The sequence below is a fragment of the Rhinopithecus bieti genome, unplaced genomic scaffold, assembly GCF_001698545.2.
Source record: "Rhinopithecus bieti isolate Rb0 unplaced genomic scaffold, ASM169854v2 scaffold_15834, whole genome shotgun sequence".
Lineage (NCBI taxonomy): Eukaryota > Metazoa > Chordata > Mammalia > Primates > Cercopithecidae > Rhinopithecus > Rhinopithecus bieti.
The window spans coordinates 4,534,012-4,556,144 of NW_016808980.1; the positions used below are offsets into that span (position 1 = coordinate 4,534,012).

A 22,133-nucleotide genomic window follows, 5' to 3' on the forward strand; every position below is an offset into this window, starting at 1 on the left:
GCGAGACTCCGTCTCAAAAAAAAAAAAAAAAAAAAAAAGAAAGGGAGATATAAATAGACCTGCAAAGATGCCTGTATTTTCAAAAGAAATAATGGAAAGATAAAACTAATTTTTAGGCTGGGCACAGTGGCTCACGCCTGTAATCCTAGCACTTTGGGAGGCTGAGGCAGGTGGATCACCTAAGCTCAGGAGTTCAAGACCAGCCTGACCAATATGGTGAAACCCTGTCTCTACTAAAAATGCAAAACCTAGCCAGGCTTGGTGGCATGTGCCTATAATCCCAGCTACTCGGGAGGCTGAAGCGGGAGAATTGCTTGAGCCCGGGAGGGGGAAGTTGCAGTAAGCCCAGATCGTGCCACTGCACTCCAGCCTGGGCTACAGAGCAAGACTCGTTCTCAGAAAAAATAAATAAATAATTTTAAAAAATGGTTACTTTAGGCTGGGTGCGGTGGCTCACGCCTGTAATCCCAGCACCCTGGGAGGCCGAGGCGGGCGGATCATGAGGTCAAGAGACAGAGACCATTCTGGCGAACACAGTGAAACCCCGTCTCTAGTAAAAATACAAAAAATTAGCCGGGCGTGGTGGCGGCCGCCTGTGGTACGAGCTACTCCGGAGGCTGAGGCAGGAGAATGGCACGAACCCGGGAGGTGGAGTTTGCAGTGAGCCGAGATCGCGCCACTGCACTCCAGCCTAGGCAACAGACCAAGGCTCCGTCTCAAAAAAAAAAAAAAAAAAAAAAAAAAAGGTTGCAAAAGAACAGGGTGAAAGCATGAAAAGCTAGACCTCTCTGAATATACCTGGTTTTCTAATTTTGACTTTGAAACTATGTAAATGTTTTGCATAACAAAACATGGAAAAGAGCACAGCAGTGTCTAAAGATGGAAAACGATGGTTCTGCGTGTGAAGGGCTTGGCATAGCCACACACAGTTTCAACAGGCTCGGTGATGCCCACTCGGTATTCCTTGAGTGGAATCTGCCCAGTAGAGACCAGTGTACACTGGAGGGCTTGATTGCTGGGCCCCACTTGCCGAGTTCCTGACGGAGCATGTCTAGGGCAAACCTAGTAATTTGCATTTCCAACAATTTCTCAATGATTTTGCCAGTCAGGGACAACTTGAAAACTATAGGCAAACAGAACTATAAAAAGAAATCTGAGGCCGGGCACGGTGGCTCACACCTGTAATTTCAGCACTTTGGGAGGCCAAGGCAGGTGGATCACAAGTTCAAGAGATCGAGACGATCCTGGCTAACACGGTGAAACCCCATCTCTACTAAAAATACAAAAAATTATCCAGGTGTGGTGGCGGGCGCCTGTAGTTCCCGTTACTCAGGAGGCTGAGGCAGGAGAATGGTGTGAACCCGGGAGGCGGAGCTTGTCACTGCACTCCAGCCTGGGAGACAGTGAGACTGTCTCAAAACAAAAATCTGAAAAGTTCACTGGGCAGTGATATGAGTAATAACATTGACACTGTTTGTTATATACAGGTTAAAGCCAGGTAACCCAGCTTTTCAGAAAATCAAACAACAAAGAAAACTCTAAAACAAAATGGCAGTATAATTCACTGAGGTTTCCTTTTTGATCATGTTTTCCCTGCATTAAAAGGCCAGGAGCACAACCACCCAGGTAGGACTAAGCACCCCTTGCGCCCAAATCGCCGATTACCGCTTCCCATAAAAAGAACCCGGGCTCCTCGGATAAACAAGTTCCCAGGTGTGGGTCAGTACAGGTGGGATTTGGACCATCTTGGGTTTTGTTTTGGGGGTTTTGTCTGTTTTTAGAGACTGAGTCTCGCTCTGTAGATCAGGCTGGAGTGCAGTGGTGCAATCTCGGCTCACTGCAACCTCTGCCTCCCGGGTTCAAGCAACTGTCCTGTCTCAGCCTCCCCAGTAGCTGGGATTACAGGCACCAGCCACCACACCCGGTTAATTGTTGTATTTTAGTAGAGATGGGGTTTCACCATGTTGGTCAAGCTGGTCTGAAACACATGACCTCAGGTGATTGGCCCACCTCAGCCTCCCAAAGTGCTGGGATTACAGATAACAAAAAGTTACGCAGCCTTCAGACTGTTGTCCTGCAAACACTGGGCCAACTTGGAACTCCCACTGATCAAAACCAAGAGACTCGAGGCATCAGAATGATAACCACATGCTCTCAACATATCAAGTGTATAGACGCGGGCACGGTGGCTCACGCCTGTAATCCCAGCACTTTGGGAGGCCAAAGTGGGCGGATCACTTGAGGTCAGGAGTTCAAGGCCAGCCTGACCAACATGGCAAAACCCGTCTCTACTACAAATACAAAAATTAGCGGGGTGTGGTGGCGCATGGCTGTAATCCCAGCTACTTTGGAAGCTGAGGCAGGATCTCTTGAATCCAGGAGGCAGAGGTGGCAGCAAGGCAAGATCGTGCCAGTGCATTCCAGCCTGGGCAAGAAAGACCCTATCTCCAAAAAAAAAGTGTGTGTTTTTGCTTTTGAGATGGAGTCTCGCTCTTGTCGCCCAGGCTGGAGTGCACTGGCGCAATTTCAGCTCACTGTAACCTTTGCCTCCCAGGTTCAAGCGATTTCTCATGCTTTAGCCTCTTGTGTAACTAGGACCACAGGTGTTCACCACCACACCCAGCTAATTTTTGTATTTTTTAGTAGAGATGGGGTTTCACCATGTTGGCCAGGCTGGTCTCCAACTCCTGACCTCAAGTGATCCACCCAGCTCGTCTTCCCGAAGTGCTGGGATTACAGGCTGAGTCACGTGCTGCCTTAAGATTGTGTTTACAAGCCAGGTATGATGGCTTGTTACTCGGGAGGCTGAGAGCTGCAGGATCAGTTGAGCCCAGGGGTTCAAGGCTGCAGTGAGCCGTGATTGCACCACTGCACTCCAGCCTGGGTGAAAGAGCGAGAGCACATCTCAAAAAAGAAAAGAGGGAAGGGAAGGGAAAGGAGGGGAAGGGGAAGGGGAAGGGGAAGAAGGGGAAGGGGAAGAAGGGGAAGGGGAAGGGCAAGGGGGAAAAGAAAGAAAGAAAATTTAAAAGTTAAATAAAACAAAATGAGAAACCAGAAACACAATAAACACTAGAACTCAAGATTGCAAAACACCAAATCTATATTTACACTTCCACATATAATAACATAACTTTAAGCTGAAATATATCATAAATAAAACAAGTAATGTCTACTGTTTGACAACTTAAGTATCAACAATTAAAATAAATCAAACTGGAATGAAATAAATACATAAACAAAATCCAACGAATTGTACCTCTATTATATGTACTGTTGTCTCAAAGAAAAAAAAAACATATAAAACCAGTAGTATACCAATAGTTAATACTGATGGACACAAAAACATATTTTGAAGTACAAAGGGCTGTAGGAAAATAATTGGTATTTTCATACATTCAGAAATGTGGTTAAAGAGAGAAATCTGAAAGCCCAAAAAACTCCAGCATAACACAAATTGACTTGTTTTCAAATAGATTTGGTGATTTCTTTTTTTTAAATACAGGTTTAAATTCCAGCCCTCTATTATCACATACCCCCTTTTAAGATTTATGGTTCTAGTCACAGCAAGCTCTCTGTAACACTCATTGGATTAGGCAAAGATTGAGTCAATCACCTTGCAAATGTGTTAATCTTCAAAAATAGGCTATAAAAGTGCAAAACTATGAAAACAAAATCTAGATTATGTACATATGGCTCAGCTTGTGAACAGGAAAAAAAGGTCAATAGTGTACACTTTCCTGATACAAAGCACTTCATTGCAATGCCAGCAGACTGATCTCAAATCACTTCTCCCTTGCCACACAGGAGCTAAGACTTCTATCAAGGAGGACATCTTACGTTGCATAATTTAAAAGAAAAAAAAAAATCTTCTAGGACTTTACCCTTGCTCTATGGAGAACAGCGAGGCCAGAAAATGAACAGTGCAAATTTATTTTGAAAAGTTTCTTAATAAAATATTTTGTGGTCACTACGCCCATGTACTAATAATCATGGACAGCACATTAAAGAACAAAAGTTTAAAATATCTAGGAAGCCAGCTGGTGGCCATCTTCTCTAAAACCCAAATTGCATGTGCACTGAGAAAAATGCTACTGCTTCATAACAACCAAAAATGGGAAGATAACTGAGGTCTAGAAACAGATTTTCTCTTTCTAGACTCCCAGGAGGCTCGGCCAGCAGTTCCTTATTCAGAATCAATGTGTCTATAATCAACTCTAGTTAATGTCCACAGTTCACCCAAATGCCAGATACATTAAGACTACCAAATACAAACCTAAAATGTTTCCCCAAGAATTTCCCTTAAAACTGTTCCCCAATATCTGCAATTCACAGGTATAATTTACCATTTTGTTTTATATACTAATTTAGGCACCCCCCCCCCCACTGAATCTTCCAACGAAAGTGATTGATAGAAACAAATATAAATAACTGCACATACAGTTTCTTATGTTTACACAATGTGTGGCTGCCCTACAGGGAAAACGCTTCTCTGTAGACACACTCTCTTAAAAATCCTACAAGCCATCCCAAGCCCCTCAGTCAAGGATTCTGGAGGTTCCAGGACAACCTGGAGAGGCGAGGAAGAAGGCGTCTTCCCCAGCTGAGATGCTGAAAGTTGCAATAAAATGCCAACTTCCAAATGGCTGACTCAATATCTGCAGCACGTGTATCATAGAGGGTCAATACTTTAACAATTTTAAGACAACAATAGATTTCGGAGGATTCAACATAATACAAAATCATTGACAGTTTAAAAAAAAAATACATTTTAAATGAAAGCACAATAGCAGAAACTGCTCCAAGTGATGAGCTGTATTAGAGAAAAGGAATACACACAGTATTTGAACAAGCAGGTTTACAACTTAAGATATTTACAGATTTTACCTGAGGTGCAAGCATTATATACTTTTCCCCCATCCCACCCCACCCCACCCAAATGATTTCTTTTCAGCAGCGCTCAAGTATGCAAAAATTCCACTTCTTATTTGGTCGATTCTAAAAAAAATATTATTCAGGGACAAAATAGAGATTTCCAGTCCCCATGTGTGTAGGTTCCAACTGTTCCAACTAGTTTTTATTGCTATTTGGTACAAAAGTTAACAGAACAACTTTACAAAACTGTAGTGTTCCTTGCAGATTCCTTATATGTTTTATGTACAGTACAATCACAGCTTATTTCAGTAGCTTTCACCATTCGCTTCTCAAAGGATGAAGTAAAATTTAATTTCATGGAGAGTAAGCACTGACATCCACCAAGACCTAAGGAAAAAAACATTTTTTAAATGATTAAGATCAAAAATGAATACAGTTTAGAAAATTATTTATTTAAAAAAATATAATAAATAGAACCAAATTGACATAGAAATGCAATGGGTTCTGTTTGCTGTTTTCGAGATGGAGTCTCGCTCTGTCGCCCAGGCTGGAGTACAGCGGCACAATCTTGGCTCACTGCAACCTCCACCTCCCAGGTTCAAGCAATTCTCCTGTCTCAGCCTCCAAAGCAGCTGGGACTACAGGCATGCGCCACCACACCCGGCTAATTTTTTTGTATTTTTAGTAGAGACGGGTTTACCATGTTGGCCAGGCTGGTCTTGAACTCCTGACTTGAAGTGATCCGCCCACCGCGGCCTCCCAAAGTGCTGGGATTACAGGCATGAACCACTGCGCCCGACCCTGGGTTCTATTTAAGTTCAACTTTTGCCATGAATGTATTAGGAGAATAACTAATTAGATAATGCTGCAAACTTTGGAGCTACTTTTAGTAATTTAACTGAGATGACTTAACCAAGAATCAGAATTGAGTAAAAGGCGATTGCCATGCACAGGAAAATCCCAGCTACTCAGGAGGCTGCGGTGGGAGGACTGCTTGGGCACAGGAGTTTGAGGCTGCAGTGAGCCAAGATCGCGCCACTGCACTCCAGACCCTGTCTCAAACAAACAAAACCAGTACGTGAGCTGGTCCTTAGGATCAGAAAGAAGAGGTTGAAAAGCAAAGACAATGCAGGCAGGCAGTTCTCCAGATGAAGGAAACAGAAGCAGAGAAGCTCAGAGCTCCCAGAGAGACACCAGCTCCAGATAAAGGAGCATGGCCATTTGCTACCACTTATCAGTCGTAATGGATGTTGCAAGTAACCTGCTACGAAAATCTGCTCCTTATAATTCATACGTTATTTTTTATGTTTTAATATAGAGTGGACTGAATCTTAATCCTGTGATGACAAAGCTTTGCTCCCTCGTGTTCTTCATCTATTATCCTAAGTAGGAGAAAAGGCTGCAGAACTGTGTAAGGCTCATGTTGCCCAGGGAGAACGTCATCTCGGTTCCCATGTGAGTCCCAGTGAAAAAATGACAGAAATTCCATCCTGGACCACGAGCATCTTTTCATCTTTGTATCCTAGCAGCCAGTAGGCACTCAGTAAAGAGCCTGCTCAATGAATATACAGTGATGGTTTTACGGGACAAGAGTTATCTGAGAAATAACTAAATCTGCGTGTGAGCCCTAAGCTTTCCATTTAACCTTATTGTTGCATGAGTCATAGTATAACCTGTACACAGACATCACACCTTCTGCCCGAGCTAATTAACTAAATATAAACTAACAAAACCAACACATATAATTCTGATACTACTAACTTGAGCCTTATGGGACGGGAGTGCACTACAATCAGACCATAAACATGTGAACCGCATGCTCACATACTTGCTCCTGTCCCAGTTCTCCTCCAACAGATAAGGACTTGCCAAGTCTTTGAACAAGCTCTTAACCTAGAACATTGGGCACAGAACCTGGATCTTTGCAGACCTAGGACAAAAACCAGGCTCCTGCCTCTCACAGACAAGAGGGAGGCTTTGAGCAAACTGCATAATCCACGCCTTGGTCTCATCTGAAAAGCATGCACAATACCTCCTAATGCTAGGTCACCAACTTTTTCTGTAAAGGGCCAGACAGTAAATAGTTTCAGCTTTGCAGGCCACATGGTCTGTCACAGCTGCCCAACTCTGCTGCTGCAGCAAGGAGGTAGCTACAGACCGTATGTTAACAGATGGGCATGGTCATGTTCCAATAAAACTTTACTGATGACAATGGGTGAAAAGCTAGTTTGCTCATCCCTTACCTAAGCCCTCTGCTGCAACAGAATTAAATGAAATCTTGATTATAAAACACTTCATTCAATGCCTAGCACAAAGTAAATGCTCAGTAAATTCCAGTCACCATGACTGTTTTTCCTATTATTTTCACTAATATCCAAAGATCCTGAGGACTCTAATTTTAAACACCAAAAAAAATCAAAATCAAACTTAGAAACAATTTTGTTACACTATATTAGACAAGTTAACTGCTTATTTCCAATCAAGTAAACTCAATCCCCACCCCCTTCTTTGTTTTAAGACAGAGTCTTGCTCTGTCACCCAGGATAGACTGCAGTGGCGCAATCTGCAATCTGCAACGTCCGCCTCCTGGGTTGTTCAAGTGGTTTTCCTCCCTCAGCTTTCTGAGTAGCTGGGACTACAGGTACCCGCCACCACACCCGGCTAATTTGTGTATTTTTAGTACAGACGGGTTTCACCATGTTGGCCAAGCTGGTCTCAAATGCTTGACCTCAGGTGATCTGCCTGCCCTGACCTCCCAAATGGCCACCGCGCTCAGCCAATTCAGTGTTTTTAATTGAAACATATGCTCACCTTTTTTCCCCCAAATTAGTGAATCAAGTTTTTTTGTCATTTGGTCGATAATGTGCATTCCCAATAAAATTCTCATAGTTTCTCTTTTGTACCATGCTGTTAGATAAGTGTTGATATGACACAGGCCTTTTTCCTGATTGGGAAAAAAAAAAAAAATTTAGAGTTAAGGTCAAACAATTAGGTAAGATGTGTATAGGTTGTAGAAAATCCGATTTCAAAATTCCTGACACTGATAATGTAATCACAACACATAAGTCACATAGTGGCATGCGAGTTTTCAGTTACAGCTGAATTGTGTTTATGACACTTGTTAGCACAAATGTGGTTGATGTCACTAAAACTAAAATTGTCACTAGAAAGAATTAAAAAGAAAGAATTAAAAAATGGTATCACAAAATACTTGAAACCTATATGCATCATGAACCAAACTATGTAAAAGTGTTGCTTCTTTTTTTTTAATCATTTAAAAGGGGATTTGTCAGCCTGGGCAACATGGTGAGACCTCTTCTCTACTAAAAATAAAAAAGTAGCTCGGTAGGGTGGCATGCACCTTTAGTCCCAGCTACTCAGGAGGCCGAGACGGAAGGACGGAAGGATTGCCTGAGCCCCGGAGGTCAAGGCTGCAGGGAACCATGATTACACCACTGCACTCCAACCTGGGCAACAGAGTGTGACCCTGTCTCAAAGAAGGGGCAGGGGGGAGAAAAAAAAGGAGGATCTGACTTGCAATACACAGAGCCTTTCCCCCTTTAGGACAAAGTTTTGATTCCCGTCCATTTTAAGCACCATGGGGGGGAAAACGAACCTTTTAACCAAAAGGCAGTAAAAATTACTATGTCATCACAATTTTTATAAAATCTACTGAAGTGTGTGAAAGCAATTGTTTTTTAATTTGCTATCTCTACCGAACCAATCAGCATCAAGCAAATCTTGATAGAGTGTTGTCACCACACAGAAGCCTCAGTTTGAAACTAACACAAACTGAAATGTGTAAAACCAATTCCGTCTCCTTGGGGAGCACAAACGAGCAGAGCCTCTGTCTGATAAAGGAAGCCGCTGTGGTTTGACCAAGTTTGCCAAGGGGAAGACATCCCTGGGACACTGAGCTACTTTTTTTTTTTTTTTTTTTTTTTTGAGACAGAGTCTTGCTCTGCTCTGTCACCCAGGCTGGAGTGCTGTGGCCGGATCTCAGCTCACTGCAAGCTCCGCCTCCCGGGTTCACGCCATTCTCCTGCCTCAGCCTCCCGAGTAGCTGGGACTACAGGCACCCGCCACGTCGCCCGGCTAGTTTTTTGTAGTTTTTAGTAGAGACGGGGTTTCACCATGTTAGCCAGGATGGTCTCGATCTCCTGACCACTGAGCTACTTTTTTACACACACAGGTATGTGCCAGACGCCTGTACGAAGTGACGCCACCAGGACACGTTTCCATGGGGAAAACCCCAGTCATCTATAAGGTCAACAATGTACCTACGGGGAAAGTAAGGCTGGTTTCAAATTTATAACAGTTGTCTCTAAGTATCCGAAGGGCACTGGCTCCAGGACCACCCCCCGGCCCCTGCCCCACCAACAGATACCAAAATCCATGGATGCTCAGGTTCTGAATATAAAAGCATCATATTTGCAGTATTCATAGTATTTACAGTACTTTTTTTTTTTTTTTTTTGAGATGGGAGTCTCACTCTGTCCCCCAGGCTGGAGTGCAATGGCACAATCTCAGCTCACCACAACCTCCGCCTCCCGGGTTTCAAGTGATTCTCCTGCATCAGCCTCCCGAGTAGCTGGGATTACAGGCACATGCCACCATATCCATCTAATTTTGTATTGTTAGCAGAGATGAGGTCTTTCCATGTTGGTCAGGCTGGTTCCCAAAGTCCTGGGATTACAGGCGTGAGCCACCACGCCCGGCCTTGTAGTACTATTAATTTGTAGTATTTGGAGTGTAACCTATGCACATCCTCGCATATACTTTTTTTCTGAGACAGAGTCTCGCTCTTTAGCCCACGCTAAAGTGCAGTGGCACAATCTAGACTTACTCACTGCAACCTCTGCATCCCTGATTCCAAACAACTCTCATGCCTAAGCCTCCCAAACAGCTCAGATTACAGGTGCCCGCCACCACACCTAGCCAATTTTTGTATTTTTAGTAGAGGCGGGTTTTCGCCAATGTTGGCCGGGCTGGTCAAATTCCTGGCCTCAATCGAGCTGCCCACCTCAGCCTCCCAAAGCGCTGGGATTACAGACGTGAGCCACCACATCCAGCCCCTCCCATATACTTTAAATCATCTCTACATTGCCGGGCATGGTGGCTCATACCTGTAATCCCAGCACTTTGTGAAGGAGATACGGGTGGATCACCTAAGGTCAGTAGTTCGAGCCCAGCCTGACCAACATGGCGAAATGCCATCTCTACTAAAAATACAAAAATTAGCCTGGCGTGGTGGCGGGTGCCTGTATCCAAACTACTTGGGAGGCTGAGGCAGGAGAACTGCTTGAACCCAGGAGGTGGAGGCTGCAGTGAACTGAGATCATGCCACTGCACTCCAGCCTGGGCAACAGAGCAATACTCCATCTCAAAAAAACAAAAAAAAAATCATCTCCTTCATTATTTATAACACCTAATATGAAGTAAATGCTATGTAAATAGTTGTTACACTGTATTATCTAGGTAATATGGACAAGAAAAGGAAATCCACAGATGTTCAGTACAGATGAAACCATCCCATTTTCCCCTGAAATATTTCAGTCCCACAGCTGGTTGAATCCACTGAGGCACAACCCAAGGATATGGAGGGCTGATGACATTTAACAGCATAACGGTTCACAAGACCACTTAAAGGTTCACAAAACCACTTACTGGGCGCCCCCCCATTCTGCCCTGTGTGGGAAGCATGTGACGTGAAGTGTACATGTAAAACGTGGTTTCTGCTCTTAAGAAGTTTACAGACCAGCAGGGAGTGGTAAAACACCCGAGGAAGAACCCCCAGGCTGGGCGTGGTGACTCACACCTGTAATCCCAGTACTTTGGGAGGCCAAGGACGGCGCATCGCCTGAGGTCAGGAGTTCAAGACCAGCCTGGCCCAGGTGCTGAAACTCTGTCTCTACTAAAAATATAAGAATTAGCCGGGGCCGGGCGTGGTGGCTCAAGCCTGTAATCCCAACACTTTGGGAGGCCGAGATGGGTGGATCACGAGGTCAGGAGATGAGACCATCCTGGCTCACACCGTGAAACCCCGTCTCTAAACAAAAAAACAAAAACTAGCCGGGTGAGGTGGCGGGCGCCTGTAGTCCCAGCTACTCGGGAGGCTGAGGCAGGACAATGGCGTAAACCCGGGAAGCGAAGCTTGCAGTGAGCTGAGATCAAGCCACTGCACTCCAGACTTGGCGACAGAGCGAGACTCCGTCTCAAAAAAAAAAAAAAAAAAAAAAAAGAAAATAATTAGCCGGGCGTGGTGGCACGTACCTATAACCCCAGCTATTCAGGAGGCTGAGGCTGGAGAATCGCTTGAACCCAGGAGGAGGATGTTGCAGTGAGCCGAGATCACGCCATTGCACTCCAGCCTTGGCAACAAGAGCGAAACTCATCTCAAGAAAACAAAACAAAACAAAAAAAACCCCGCAACTCCAGGTGGATTGGCAGTGACTACTGAGCACGCCATAAATGTGCAAAGGAAGAAAAAGGGCTGCGATGAAGTGAGGCAAGCTGGGGCCTAAATTGGCTGCATCTGGAATTTCAACAGCAAGACAAGAATGGACTAGATAGACCAGTGTTCTCACCCGCTGTTTCCATGATCACTCCCACAACAGAAAAATAAAATGAACAAGAAAAATTACTCAAGAGTAAGGCTGGGTATGGTGGCTCACGCCTGTAATCCTGGCATTCTGGGAGGCCGAGGCAGGAGGATCACTTGAGGCCAGGGGTTTCAGACCAGCCTAGGCAACAAAGCAAATCCCTGTCTCACAAAAAAATAAATTTAAGTTAGCCAAGCGTGGTGGAGTGCATCTGTAGTCTCAGATTACTTGGAAGGCCAACGCAGGAGGATCACCTGAGGCCAGGAGTTCAAGACCAGCCTGGGCAACTCCATCTCTACAAAAAAAAATTGAACAATCAGCTGTGCATGGTAGCAGCACATACAGTCTCAGCTACTTGGGAAGCTGAGGCAGGAGGATCTCTTGAACCCAAGAATTCCAGAGTACAGTAAGCTATGATTACACCACTGCACTCCAACCTGGATGACGGAGCAAGACCCTTTCTCTAAAAATAAAATAAGACTAAACAATTAAAAAGAATAAAATAGGCCGGGCACGGTGGCTCAAGCCTGTAATCCCAGCACTTTGGGAGGCCGAGACGGGCGGATCACGAGGTCAGGAGATCGGAGACCATCCTGGCTAACACGGTGAAACCCCGTCTCTACTAAAAAATACAAAAAACTAGCCGGGCGAGGTGGCGGGCGCCTGTGGTCCCAGCTACTCAGGAGGCTGAGGCAGGAGAATGGCGTGAACCCGAAAAGGCGGAGCTTGCAGTGAGCTGAGATCCGGCCACTGCACTCCAGTTTGGGTGACAGAGCGAGACTCTGTCTCAAAACAAAAAGAATAAAATATTCAGGGCGAGAGTTCAACCCACAGAGTTAAGTAAGCTTTGGAGGACCACAAACCACTGCCGTATCTAAGAACACTTCTCTCCGTGACCCCCAAGAACTCTGTGCTGCCCACCCCCGACCCTTGGGAGTGGTACCATCTCCATGGAGAATGCATGGATTAGCTGTTAGTCACCGTAGGCATCAGTGCCATTTAAACACGCTACCCCTCATGCAATACCTTCTAACGTCGAGCTGGATGCTGGACTACTAGCAGGCACACAAGTGTAAAGCGGCCCGGAGCCACCGTAGGGCTTCTGCACCGTCAGCACATTTGGAGAATCGACCTCCCTGGAGCTCAGGAACCTCGGTTTGGGAGGCAGCGCTGGCGACGGATACACGCAGTCCTGCGGTAACAGTGAGGTGATGCCTCTGACCATGTGGTACTTGGGAAGGTCATAGCCTCTTCTATAAGTGGCCCCAGGCTGGTCAACATCAAGGGCAACCACGGTGGACTTCAGTCTTTTTGGAAGAGGTTCACCAAATTCTGCTGCAGTGGTGCTGGCACTCCGATTACAGAAATAGTCTCTTCCTGGAGGTGCCCACGGGCTGTCGTTCTTGGGAGGGTAGTCGATGGAACCATTGATGTTACTGCTGCCGAGGGTGGGCTGAGAAGGAGCTACTGGGAGAGGTTTCAATTTTGTCTCAGGTCTTTTTGTCTTATCCGGTGCAGGGGAAACACTGGTTTTAGGAAACATCTCAGATTGCTGTTGTCTGGTGGCGGCCCCTTGGACCCCCACATTCTGCTGTGGTCTGTGGGACTTCAGGTTACTTGGGGCTAAAGTGCTAGAGTCTATCCCTGAAGTCAGAGGGGCCTTGCCTGGCCCAGGAGGGCTCTGCTTCCCCTTCGCAGATGGCAGGGATTTAGACTGCGCTGGGAAAGCAGACTTCGGCTTGGGTTTACAGAAACTAGAGAGGGGAGGCACATCTTTTCCCAGCAACGCTGGCGGGCACCCGGTACGTCGACTTCTAAGCGAGGGCTTGTTTCGACAGTTTTTATGAACGTCAGGATTGTATTTATGCTCCAGTCTCTGGTGCATCATTAAAACTTCTGGATAAAATGTCTTGAAGGTACAAAATGGACAGGTGATACTTGGAATTAAACTTTTGCTCAAAGAAATTGCCGGGCAATTGTGAAGAGCCCCCAGGGATAAATTTAAAGGTTTTTCGTGACAATCCACACTTGGCCTGTATCTGCAGTCAGCTGCAGTCTCCGTTTGCTTCTCTTTGGGGTTAACTTCAAGGTTATGGGTGGTACTGCCGTCCGGAGGAGGAGTAACATCCGCCTTGGTTCTACAGATGAGGTTATTTGCCTGAGTTTCAACTGCTGATCTCTTTTTTAACAGGTCCAGGTAAGCAGGGGTAGGGTTTTTATTCACTTTATCAGCACTGTCATCAGCTGCATTTTTATGGAAATCCTGAGTATCTTTGTGTGCTGGTGAGAGGACAGCGCTGCCCAGAACATTCTGAAAAACAGAAGGCATCTCCTTAAGCTGCTTTGCAGGTGGACTGCCTGTAACATCTTTGGCACCATCAAAAAATCTTTTCAAATTTTTGGTTTGCGCACTGTCAGCGGTTAACAGTGCATCTTCAGCGTCCTGATTTTTGCCGTCGCTCTTAACTTCAGCAGCAGCATCGGCTTGCTTTTCCTTGTGGTGTCTCTCCAAGTGATACCTCAGAGATGTCTTCTGCGCTGCAGCATATTCACAAAATTCACATTTGTATGGTTTTTCACCTAAGGCAAGAAATGGCACTTTATTATAGAAGTGTACCAAAAGCACTTAAAGAGAGCAAACGGCTATTTACTGAGAAAACAGGCTTCTTTCCTCCATTTGCTTTCTCTATCTGCTATCACAAAGTATTTCTTATCAGTTCTTTATCACCCTTACTGTAATGAATATTTGAAATTGTGAATACCTATCTTCCGTAGAAGAATTAACAGCAACACTTCTAACTCATTTAATCTTCCTAATAGCCCTAAGGAAATAGGTATTATTCCACTTTTACAGTGAAGAAAACTACAAGCACCAAAAGGTTAAATCACTTGCCCAAGGGTACACAGATAGTAAGTGGAAGAGATGACATTTCAAATCTACGCAGCCTCCTACACCATGATGTCATAGCTCCTTCCACAATCTCAAGACTACTAAATAGATTCTCATTTCATTCTCAATCATAAAGACATAAGATGCAGCATTTTAAAATATTGTAGTTTTAATAAGATGAGAGTCAGGATACAGCAGTCATAAACTAAACAAATGAACTTTGTCCAGGCGTGGTGGCTCACGCCTGTAATCCCAGTGGGAGGCCAAGGTGGGTGTATCACTTGAGGTCAGGAGTTCGAAACCAGCCTGGCCAGCATGGTGAAACCCCATCTCTACTAAAAATACAGAAATTAGCCAAGTGTGTTGCCAGGCACCTGTAATCCCAGCTACTGGGGAGACTGAGGCAGAAGTACTGCTTGAACCAGGGAGGCGGAGGCTGCAGTGAGCCGAGATTGCACCACTGCACTCCAGCCTAGGTGACAGAGCAAGACTCCATCTCAAAAGACAAAAAAGAAATGAACTTCAAATAAGAACAATGGCTCAAATTACAATGGCACTAAAAGAATAATAATAACCGCTGTAATCAACATGCTACATATTTATCCTTAAGCTAGTCCAAGGATCTGGCAGAGTATCTGAACACCACCACCAAAAAAATCAGATAGATAACTACATAATTTTTTTTTTTTTTTTTTTAGACGGAGTCTCGCTCTGTTGCCCAGGCTGGAGTGCAGTGGCCAGATCTCAGCTCACTGCAAGCTCCGCCTCCTGGGTTCACGCCATTCTCCTGCCTCAGCCTCCCGAGTAGCTGGGACTACAGGTGCCCGCCACCTCGCCCCGCTAGTTTTTTGTATTTTTTAGTAGAGACGGGGTTTCACCGTATTAGCCAGGATGGTCTTGATCTCCTGACCTCGTGATCTGCCCGTCTCGGCCTCCCAAAGTGCTGGGATTACAGGCTTGAGCCACCGCGCCCGGCCGTAACTACATAATTTTTAACTAATGCATGGTTAAAAATATAAAAGTTCTTTACCTGTATGCGTTCTGAGATGAATATTGAGGTAATAATTTGAACGGAAAAACTTTCCACAATAACTACACTCTCTTGAAGATGTAAGATGCTTTATTTTCCTCCATCATCATTTTATCTTAAAGGAAAACAGAAATATTTATATAAGAAGGTAGCTGAAGTACGTGAATAACGCATGCTGACTTAAATATTGACAAACATTTTTGGAAAGCATGAAAAAATTCTTTTATATAACACCGGGTTAGAACAAAAAGGCTAGACACACACCAAATGCTGTTCTGAGGCTGTCTGAAGTTTCAGAGTGTTGTAACGTGGTTTTGTTTTGTTTTTTCTGGGTACAGCAGAGTACACTATTAAAGATTCAGTTCTTTGATTGCCTTAATCACAAGAAAGATCATTTAACACACTGAATTGCCCGGGCAGCTTCCGGTTCTCAGTATCTCTGTGAGCAGGCAGGATCTGGCAAACCGAAGGTGGACATACATACTGGCGGGAAAAATGATCTTCTTCAGAATCATTTGGAAAAATGAGCCCATTACAAACCACCAACCACCATGGGAAAAATAAGCCGTTTAAGGTTAAGATGATTAAACAAGTGACCACTAGAGGGCAGCAGGCACAACTTAATCTTTAACAGAAAAGAAAGTTTGGCATGGGGCAAGCACCCAGGAAAGTTTGTCAAAATTTAGCAAAGTTTTGGAAAGCAGGCTGTATTGTCCACAAACACTCCTGTGGGAGAAACAGATCTGACAAATGAAAACCTGTCCCTAAATGACACAGTGTTTGGCTGCAGTCTCTGCAGGACAACAGGACAATATGTCTCACGTGCATCAGTGAAGTCCACTCGAAGGCGGACAGAACTTCAAACACACACCAGCCCTCCAAAAGACTGAGAGGTGCTGCCGTTAAGATACCACCCCAACACATGTGAATGTTTAACTTTTAAATAAATGTCCCCTTACTGTAGATCATATGACTATCCACCTGTAAGACAGAGACACCCTTGATCTATAGTCTAAAGAAAGACTTAAAAAAAATTTTACCTGCTCTTCTTAAATCTTAAAAAAGCCAGGTTGATAGTACAATATGATAAATCCGGACTACTAAGATAATGTAAGTTTAGGAAAATCAATTCCCCAAATACAGAATGGCCAGCTTTGTTTTCTTACAATTATACCCAAACTAGCTGGGTTTATAACTGGCTGTTGTTGCAATTTCCAACTCCCAACTATGTGTCAGGATTTATGGTATGTTGCGTCACATCCAAAAAGCTATGAAATGCCTTTTCTTTAGAACAAAGGACGTGACATTTCCACATCTACCTGGTTCCTGCTCTTTCAAGCATCACCTCTGACTTTACAGTTATATTTTTTAAAGGACTATGATCTTTTTACAAATAGGCCGTTCAAATTGTCCTTGGGAGGTGGAAGACAAGGGTCAATGAACCATTTTGCAAACAGGGAAATAATGGCAAAGAAAGGTTAAGCAACTCATAATTGGTCACAAAACAATGCAGTGGTAGAACGAGAACTCAATGCCAAGCTGTGGTGCTTCCACCCACAGCCAGGCATTCGGTCCTGCCTGATGATCTAGCCCGTGTTTTCCACACCACCTACCAAAACCGGCCTCTTCATTTCTTTCAGGGCACTGGGGCATCTCACAAGGCCCTCACCACAGTACCGGCACTAGCAGAAACCACTTAGCTTAACTGGAGTCTGTGTTTAAAGCCTCTTTTTATGATGCCAGTAAGACATCAGATTTGTAGTATGCTAAGTGCTAGGTTTCCTGTGTCCCAGGAAACTCAAAAACATTCTAAAGATTTGATAGACAGACTACAGTTCTCATGTCAATCACATGATCAGAAAAGGAACTGGCACCTCCTGAAGAGCAGGTGAAGGACTCGAGTGCGATCAACTGTGTGGGCAAATTCACCGTGGGTCTCATACACACAGTTCTCCAAAGAATTCACATACACAGCCAAGTTACACTGAGAGGAGGAGGCACTTGTTTGAACCGAGGACCACTTTAATAAAGGCTTCCCCAAGACCAATTCATGTTCTCATCATTCACTTGTCAATTATGGTCTGCCCATCAGGGGTCTTTTTCAACTGTTTGAAGCAGCAGGATCCTCTATTCAAACAAAATATTAAACTCTGATAGGAGCAGCTCTGGCTACAATGAGGATGGGCACAACTCCAAACACAGGTGGAATCCTTTGCCCTAGATAACGCCCACCAGGGTTCAGGAATATTATGTGAGCATGCCTTCAGTGATTGCCTTCTGTTTCTATACATGCCATTAGTACACTGAAAATTTTGCTGACCAGATGAGCTTTCTTAAAAATGTCTTGGTGTGCCCACATTCCTTGTATTTTATGACAAATCATTTGGGTTCCTGAGGTACCTATTAATGGACACCAGCTTGCCAGACAGAAAGGATAGGGTTTCGGACAGCACCAAATGGCTGCCCAAATAATATTCCTGGCTCTAGTTGATCATCACTCCCAGTACCTTTTATGACCACTGGAAATTCACTCCAGATAAGGTTTTACCTTACATGAAGGCTACGGTCTCTCAATGTTGAAACTATTGATACTTGGGACCAGATAATTCTTTGATGATGGGGCTGTCCTGTGCATTGCACCATACTGAGCAGCGTCCCTGGCCTCTGCCCACTGGATGCCACTAGGCGCACACGCACACGTGCATGCACTGTACACCCCCACACACAGTATAACAACCAAAATGCCTCCAGACATTGCCAGATACTGACTGGGAGCAAAATCATCCCAGTTAAGAAGCAGTGCATTTGGATTGGATGCACATTTAAAAAAAAAAAAAGCGTGTTTTTTGAGTAAAACGTTCAACGTTTAAAAAAAAAACACACACAAGATTTTCAGAACAAGGAGACCTTTTAACTCAACCCTGTTATTACAGAAATGAGAAAATTAAGGCCCTGAGAAGTTAAATGGCTTACACAGAGTGATACCAAAAAGAGCCTGGATTTGACTCTGCCTCTCCAAACTCCACTCCTGGCCAGCGTTGTCTAGAGATGGGAAGAGAGGGGAGACAGACAGACAGACAGACACAGGCGGAACAGCACGGGAGGGAGACAGGGCAGCTTACCCAGATGGATTCCTTCGGGAAGCCCATCCTCAGATCCATCTTCAGAACCACCTTCCCCTCGATCCATGGCTCCATTTTCATCCAGAGGGGTGGCGAGGTCAGGAGAGCATGTCCCCGGCTGCCTCCCGTCCACAGACATGGTGGGCGACTCCGCGCCAGCCCTCCGGTCCTTCTTGTGGACCCTCGAGTGCAAGACCAGCTGGTGGTAGGTTCTGAAAGCTTTGCCGCACTCGGAGCAGTGCGTGGGCTTCTCCTTGCTGCTGGGTAACTTGGGATCCGCGTCCACGGAGGGCGCGTCACCGTTGGAGGGTCGGCACTTCTCTTTCTCTTGCGAGAGGCCTGTACAACTGCCCTTATTTTCTCCAAGCTCCTTCTCGGAACTCGAATCATCGTTGTCGGTGCTCCCTTCTTGTCCCGATTCCTTCACTTCTTCTTGGCAAATGGCAACTTTTCCTTTGGTAGCCAGCTGCCAAGCCTGGAAGGTGGTGAACGGATCGAGCTGAGGTATGCATTTGACAAGCTTCTTCCCTGTTTCAGTGTGAGATTTTGGTCTCAAGTTGAACAACCGCAGGAAGTCTTCTCTGGAGGACGACATTCCTTCTTGTGGCGAGTCTGTCTGCGTGCTGCTGGTACCGAGAGCAGTTTTTTTGGTGTGCACCTTGCTGTGCTCAATTAGATTTTCTTTATTTGTAAATAGGAAGCCACAAACCATGCAGATTTTGTAAGGAGAGGGGATGCTCTCAGCCGCGTGCACCTGGACGACCTCGTTGATCGTTGCCGGACTCTCCAAGCCTTGCTGCAGTTTGCTCCTGGCCCCCGATTTGCCATTATGTGTCCGCATGTGATTTTTAAGAAACCAAGGCTCCTTGAATCTTCTTCCGCACATGTTACACCCGTAAGTGAAAGAATCTTTGTGTGTCCTCATGTGGATCTCAACATCAAAAGCGACTCTAAATGTCTGCCCGCATACCTCACAGCTGAAGTCTTCATTTTCCTTGCAATTCTTTTCCTTGGGAGGTTCTGTTCGTACTTGACTTTTATCAAGCGGACTAAGATACTCTGCTTCAACCCGAAGAACTGCTGGTTCACAAAGGGTAGGCCGGTGTTGCATTAAGACATGTTTATTAAGGTCTTCTGAATGTGTGAAGGTCTGGCTGCAGAACATGCAATCCAAGGGCATATACCCCTCTATTTGGATGACATTTTTTTCTTGCGTAGCTCGGAATGGAACAACAGCGGTCCCTTTCATTGACATGGCGTCCTCCATCTCCATCTGACTGCCAAGAGAGCTGCCAATCACTTCTGGCCCATCCATGTACATCAAGAGGGATTGAGTTGGCATGTTTCCTGTTGCTTTCGATTGCATATAATCTCAAAGTTCCCTTGGGGAATTTCTGGAGTTGGAATAAGGCCACTTGTAAGACTTGTCGCTCACCCCTCTAACAGCTCTGGGCTTCAAAAACCAGAACAAATATTTATTAGAAAAGTTCAAAAGAAAGTGTATAGTCCTCTAACTTCTTCGGAACTTTTAGGAAGCTCAGTGGTGGTGTCACTGGTTCTTTCCACAAACAAGGCATACAGACTCCCCAATGCTTTGATTCAAATATGAATCAGCACAAAGCATTAGTTCTCTTTGTCTCCATTGAATGAGTGTTTCAATTGAGCAAGAAGTCAATCCCAGCAACCTGGAGACAAGGGATTTCCAAACCCTAGAGGAAAAAAAACAGAAACGGTTAGCTACACTCAGAGCAAAGAGAAGGCTGGTGTGGGTGAGTCATACGGTCTTTTCCATGCAGCAGAGAAGATACCTAATTCAATTGCTTCACTTTTAACTAATATACACAGCATCCTGTTAAACATGCTTGTTAATTAAATCATTGGCATTTTATCCAGTCAGTACACTTATTAAATCAGAATTTCATCCAGTTAAAATCCAGTTTAAATCAGTGCTTTACTGACTTAAATCTAAAATGTCAAGTTTTAGGTCAGAAATGGTTAAACTCAGCTGAACACATTTTAAATGTCACTAAAGATGCACATGTGGATGCCATCAACAGCCTTCCTAAATCTAAAGACTGTAAGAACTGTGAAAATTAAGATTAAAAAATTTAGTAAACTAAAAAAACTTAAATCCAGTGTATATAAAACAATTTACAATGTTTTGTATACAAGCAAATCTGCATCCAAGAAATCTAAGTGCCCAAACACACCCTCAGAGATTGCACATACAGAGACCAACAAAATGAGCACAGAAATACAGAAACTTTTCCTAAAATCCCCATTCAAGAAATATGAAACACCTCAGAATGGTCCCTCATCTTGGGCAGGGGAACCCTGATATATTCTGGTTCACTGTATATTCCAAACCTCAATCCACTGTTCAAATCCCGGCTTGCTTTCAACAACTTTCTGCCTTCAACAAGCACTGGGTGGGGCTTCCTAGTCCAAACAACAAATAGGGAAGACATACACAAAGCTCCTTTGTGAATGTATAGATTTAAAATAAAATCCTCAAACAGGGCTGTTTCAACAGGGCTTAGTCTTTCATCAGAAAATGGGTCCTCTTGTTTTTTAATCTACCTTTCACATCATGCACTGGCCAGGTGGAAAATTACTTTATGTAGCTCTGCTGCTTCTGGTTTAGAAGCTAATTTTTCACTCCTGGAGAAGAATTAACTTCTAAAGCCAATACCCTCTGCCTTTATGGCAAACATTGGATAGGCATTGTTTTTAAATAGTCCCAACTACTTAAAACTTAAGTCAGTTAATTCCACCCAAGAAAACCAAAAGGCATGCAAACTACTCCCAGCAAAGTAACCATAAAAAACAAAAACATACTTTATTTTCCTCCCTCTCTCTACTTCCTTAAAGAGTAAGGAGGGCCTGTAGGTTCAGAGGAGGCAAGGAAACATCTCCTCCTTTACACTCAGAAATAAATTCTCATACTCCTTGTTATCTTAAGTTTTGAATGAACTACATCTTTAACATTAAGCTTTTCTAAATAAGACTGCAGATCAAGGATTAGGGTAAAAGAAAGAATGTCCTAAGTCTTTTCTTTGTTGCAATCATAATGGAGGATCAACACACGGGCTGGTGACCAGCTTGGGTGTGATATAATAGAACACTCCAGAGACCCGAGTTCCAGTCACAACCTTCAAGCTGTCACTGCCACATACCACATCCTTCTATTACGTATTTAATGCAGTTGGTTAAACTATAGGATGGCCTTTACAGTTCCAATATTCTGTGATTCTGGGGATAGATCTACACACTGAAAAGAATATTCAATTACTCTGCTCATCAGAATGTGAAGTGATATTTGGACATGAGTCTGACAACTTAGGTTTCTATACATAGATGTTTAAGTTTCATTTGCTTATTCAACAAGTATTTAGTGAATGCCAGCATCCCAGGCAGTATTTTAACTGAATAACAGCACATACCCTAGAAAAACAGTTATCAAACTCTGACAACGTTTTCCCTGGCCAAGAACAAAGACTCATTTATTTGAGGTCATTCCTACTTTTAGATGCTAAAATACGCTTTATTTTTCAAAAAATCAAATAGTGGCAATAGGCAATAGTGGAGTTTTTTTTTTTTTTTTTTTTTTTTTTTTT

The 22,133-nt window shown here is 44.2% G+C and overlaps 1 protein-coding gene across 1 annotated transcript in view; it reads right to left on the reverse strand.

Annotated features, from left to right (window-relative positions):
* Positions 1–3,082: 3,082 nt before the first annotated feature.
* Positions 3,083–22,133, reverse strand: part of ZNF217 (zinc finger protein 217) — a 44,975-nt gene continuing 25,924 nt past the window's right edge. The window contains exons 4-8 of the mRNA XM_017888130.1: positions 18,458–20,225; positions 15,395–15,494; positions 12,501–14,054; positions 7,684–7,816; positions 3,083–5,259 (exon numbers count right to left, since the gene is read on the reverse strand). Of these exons, the coding sequence (XP_017743619.1) occupies positions 7,707–7,816; positions 12,501–14,054; positions 15,395–15,494; positions 18,458–19,882 (3,189 nt within the window). The 5' untranslated portion in view covers positions 19,883–20,225 and the 3' untranslated portion in view covers positions 3,083–5,259; positions 7,684–7,706. The remainder of the gene's footprint in view (positions 5,260–7,683; positions 7,817–12,500; positions 14,055–15,394; positions 15,495–18,457; positions 20,226–22,133) is intronic.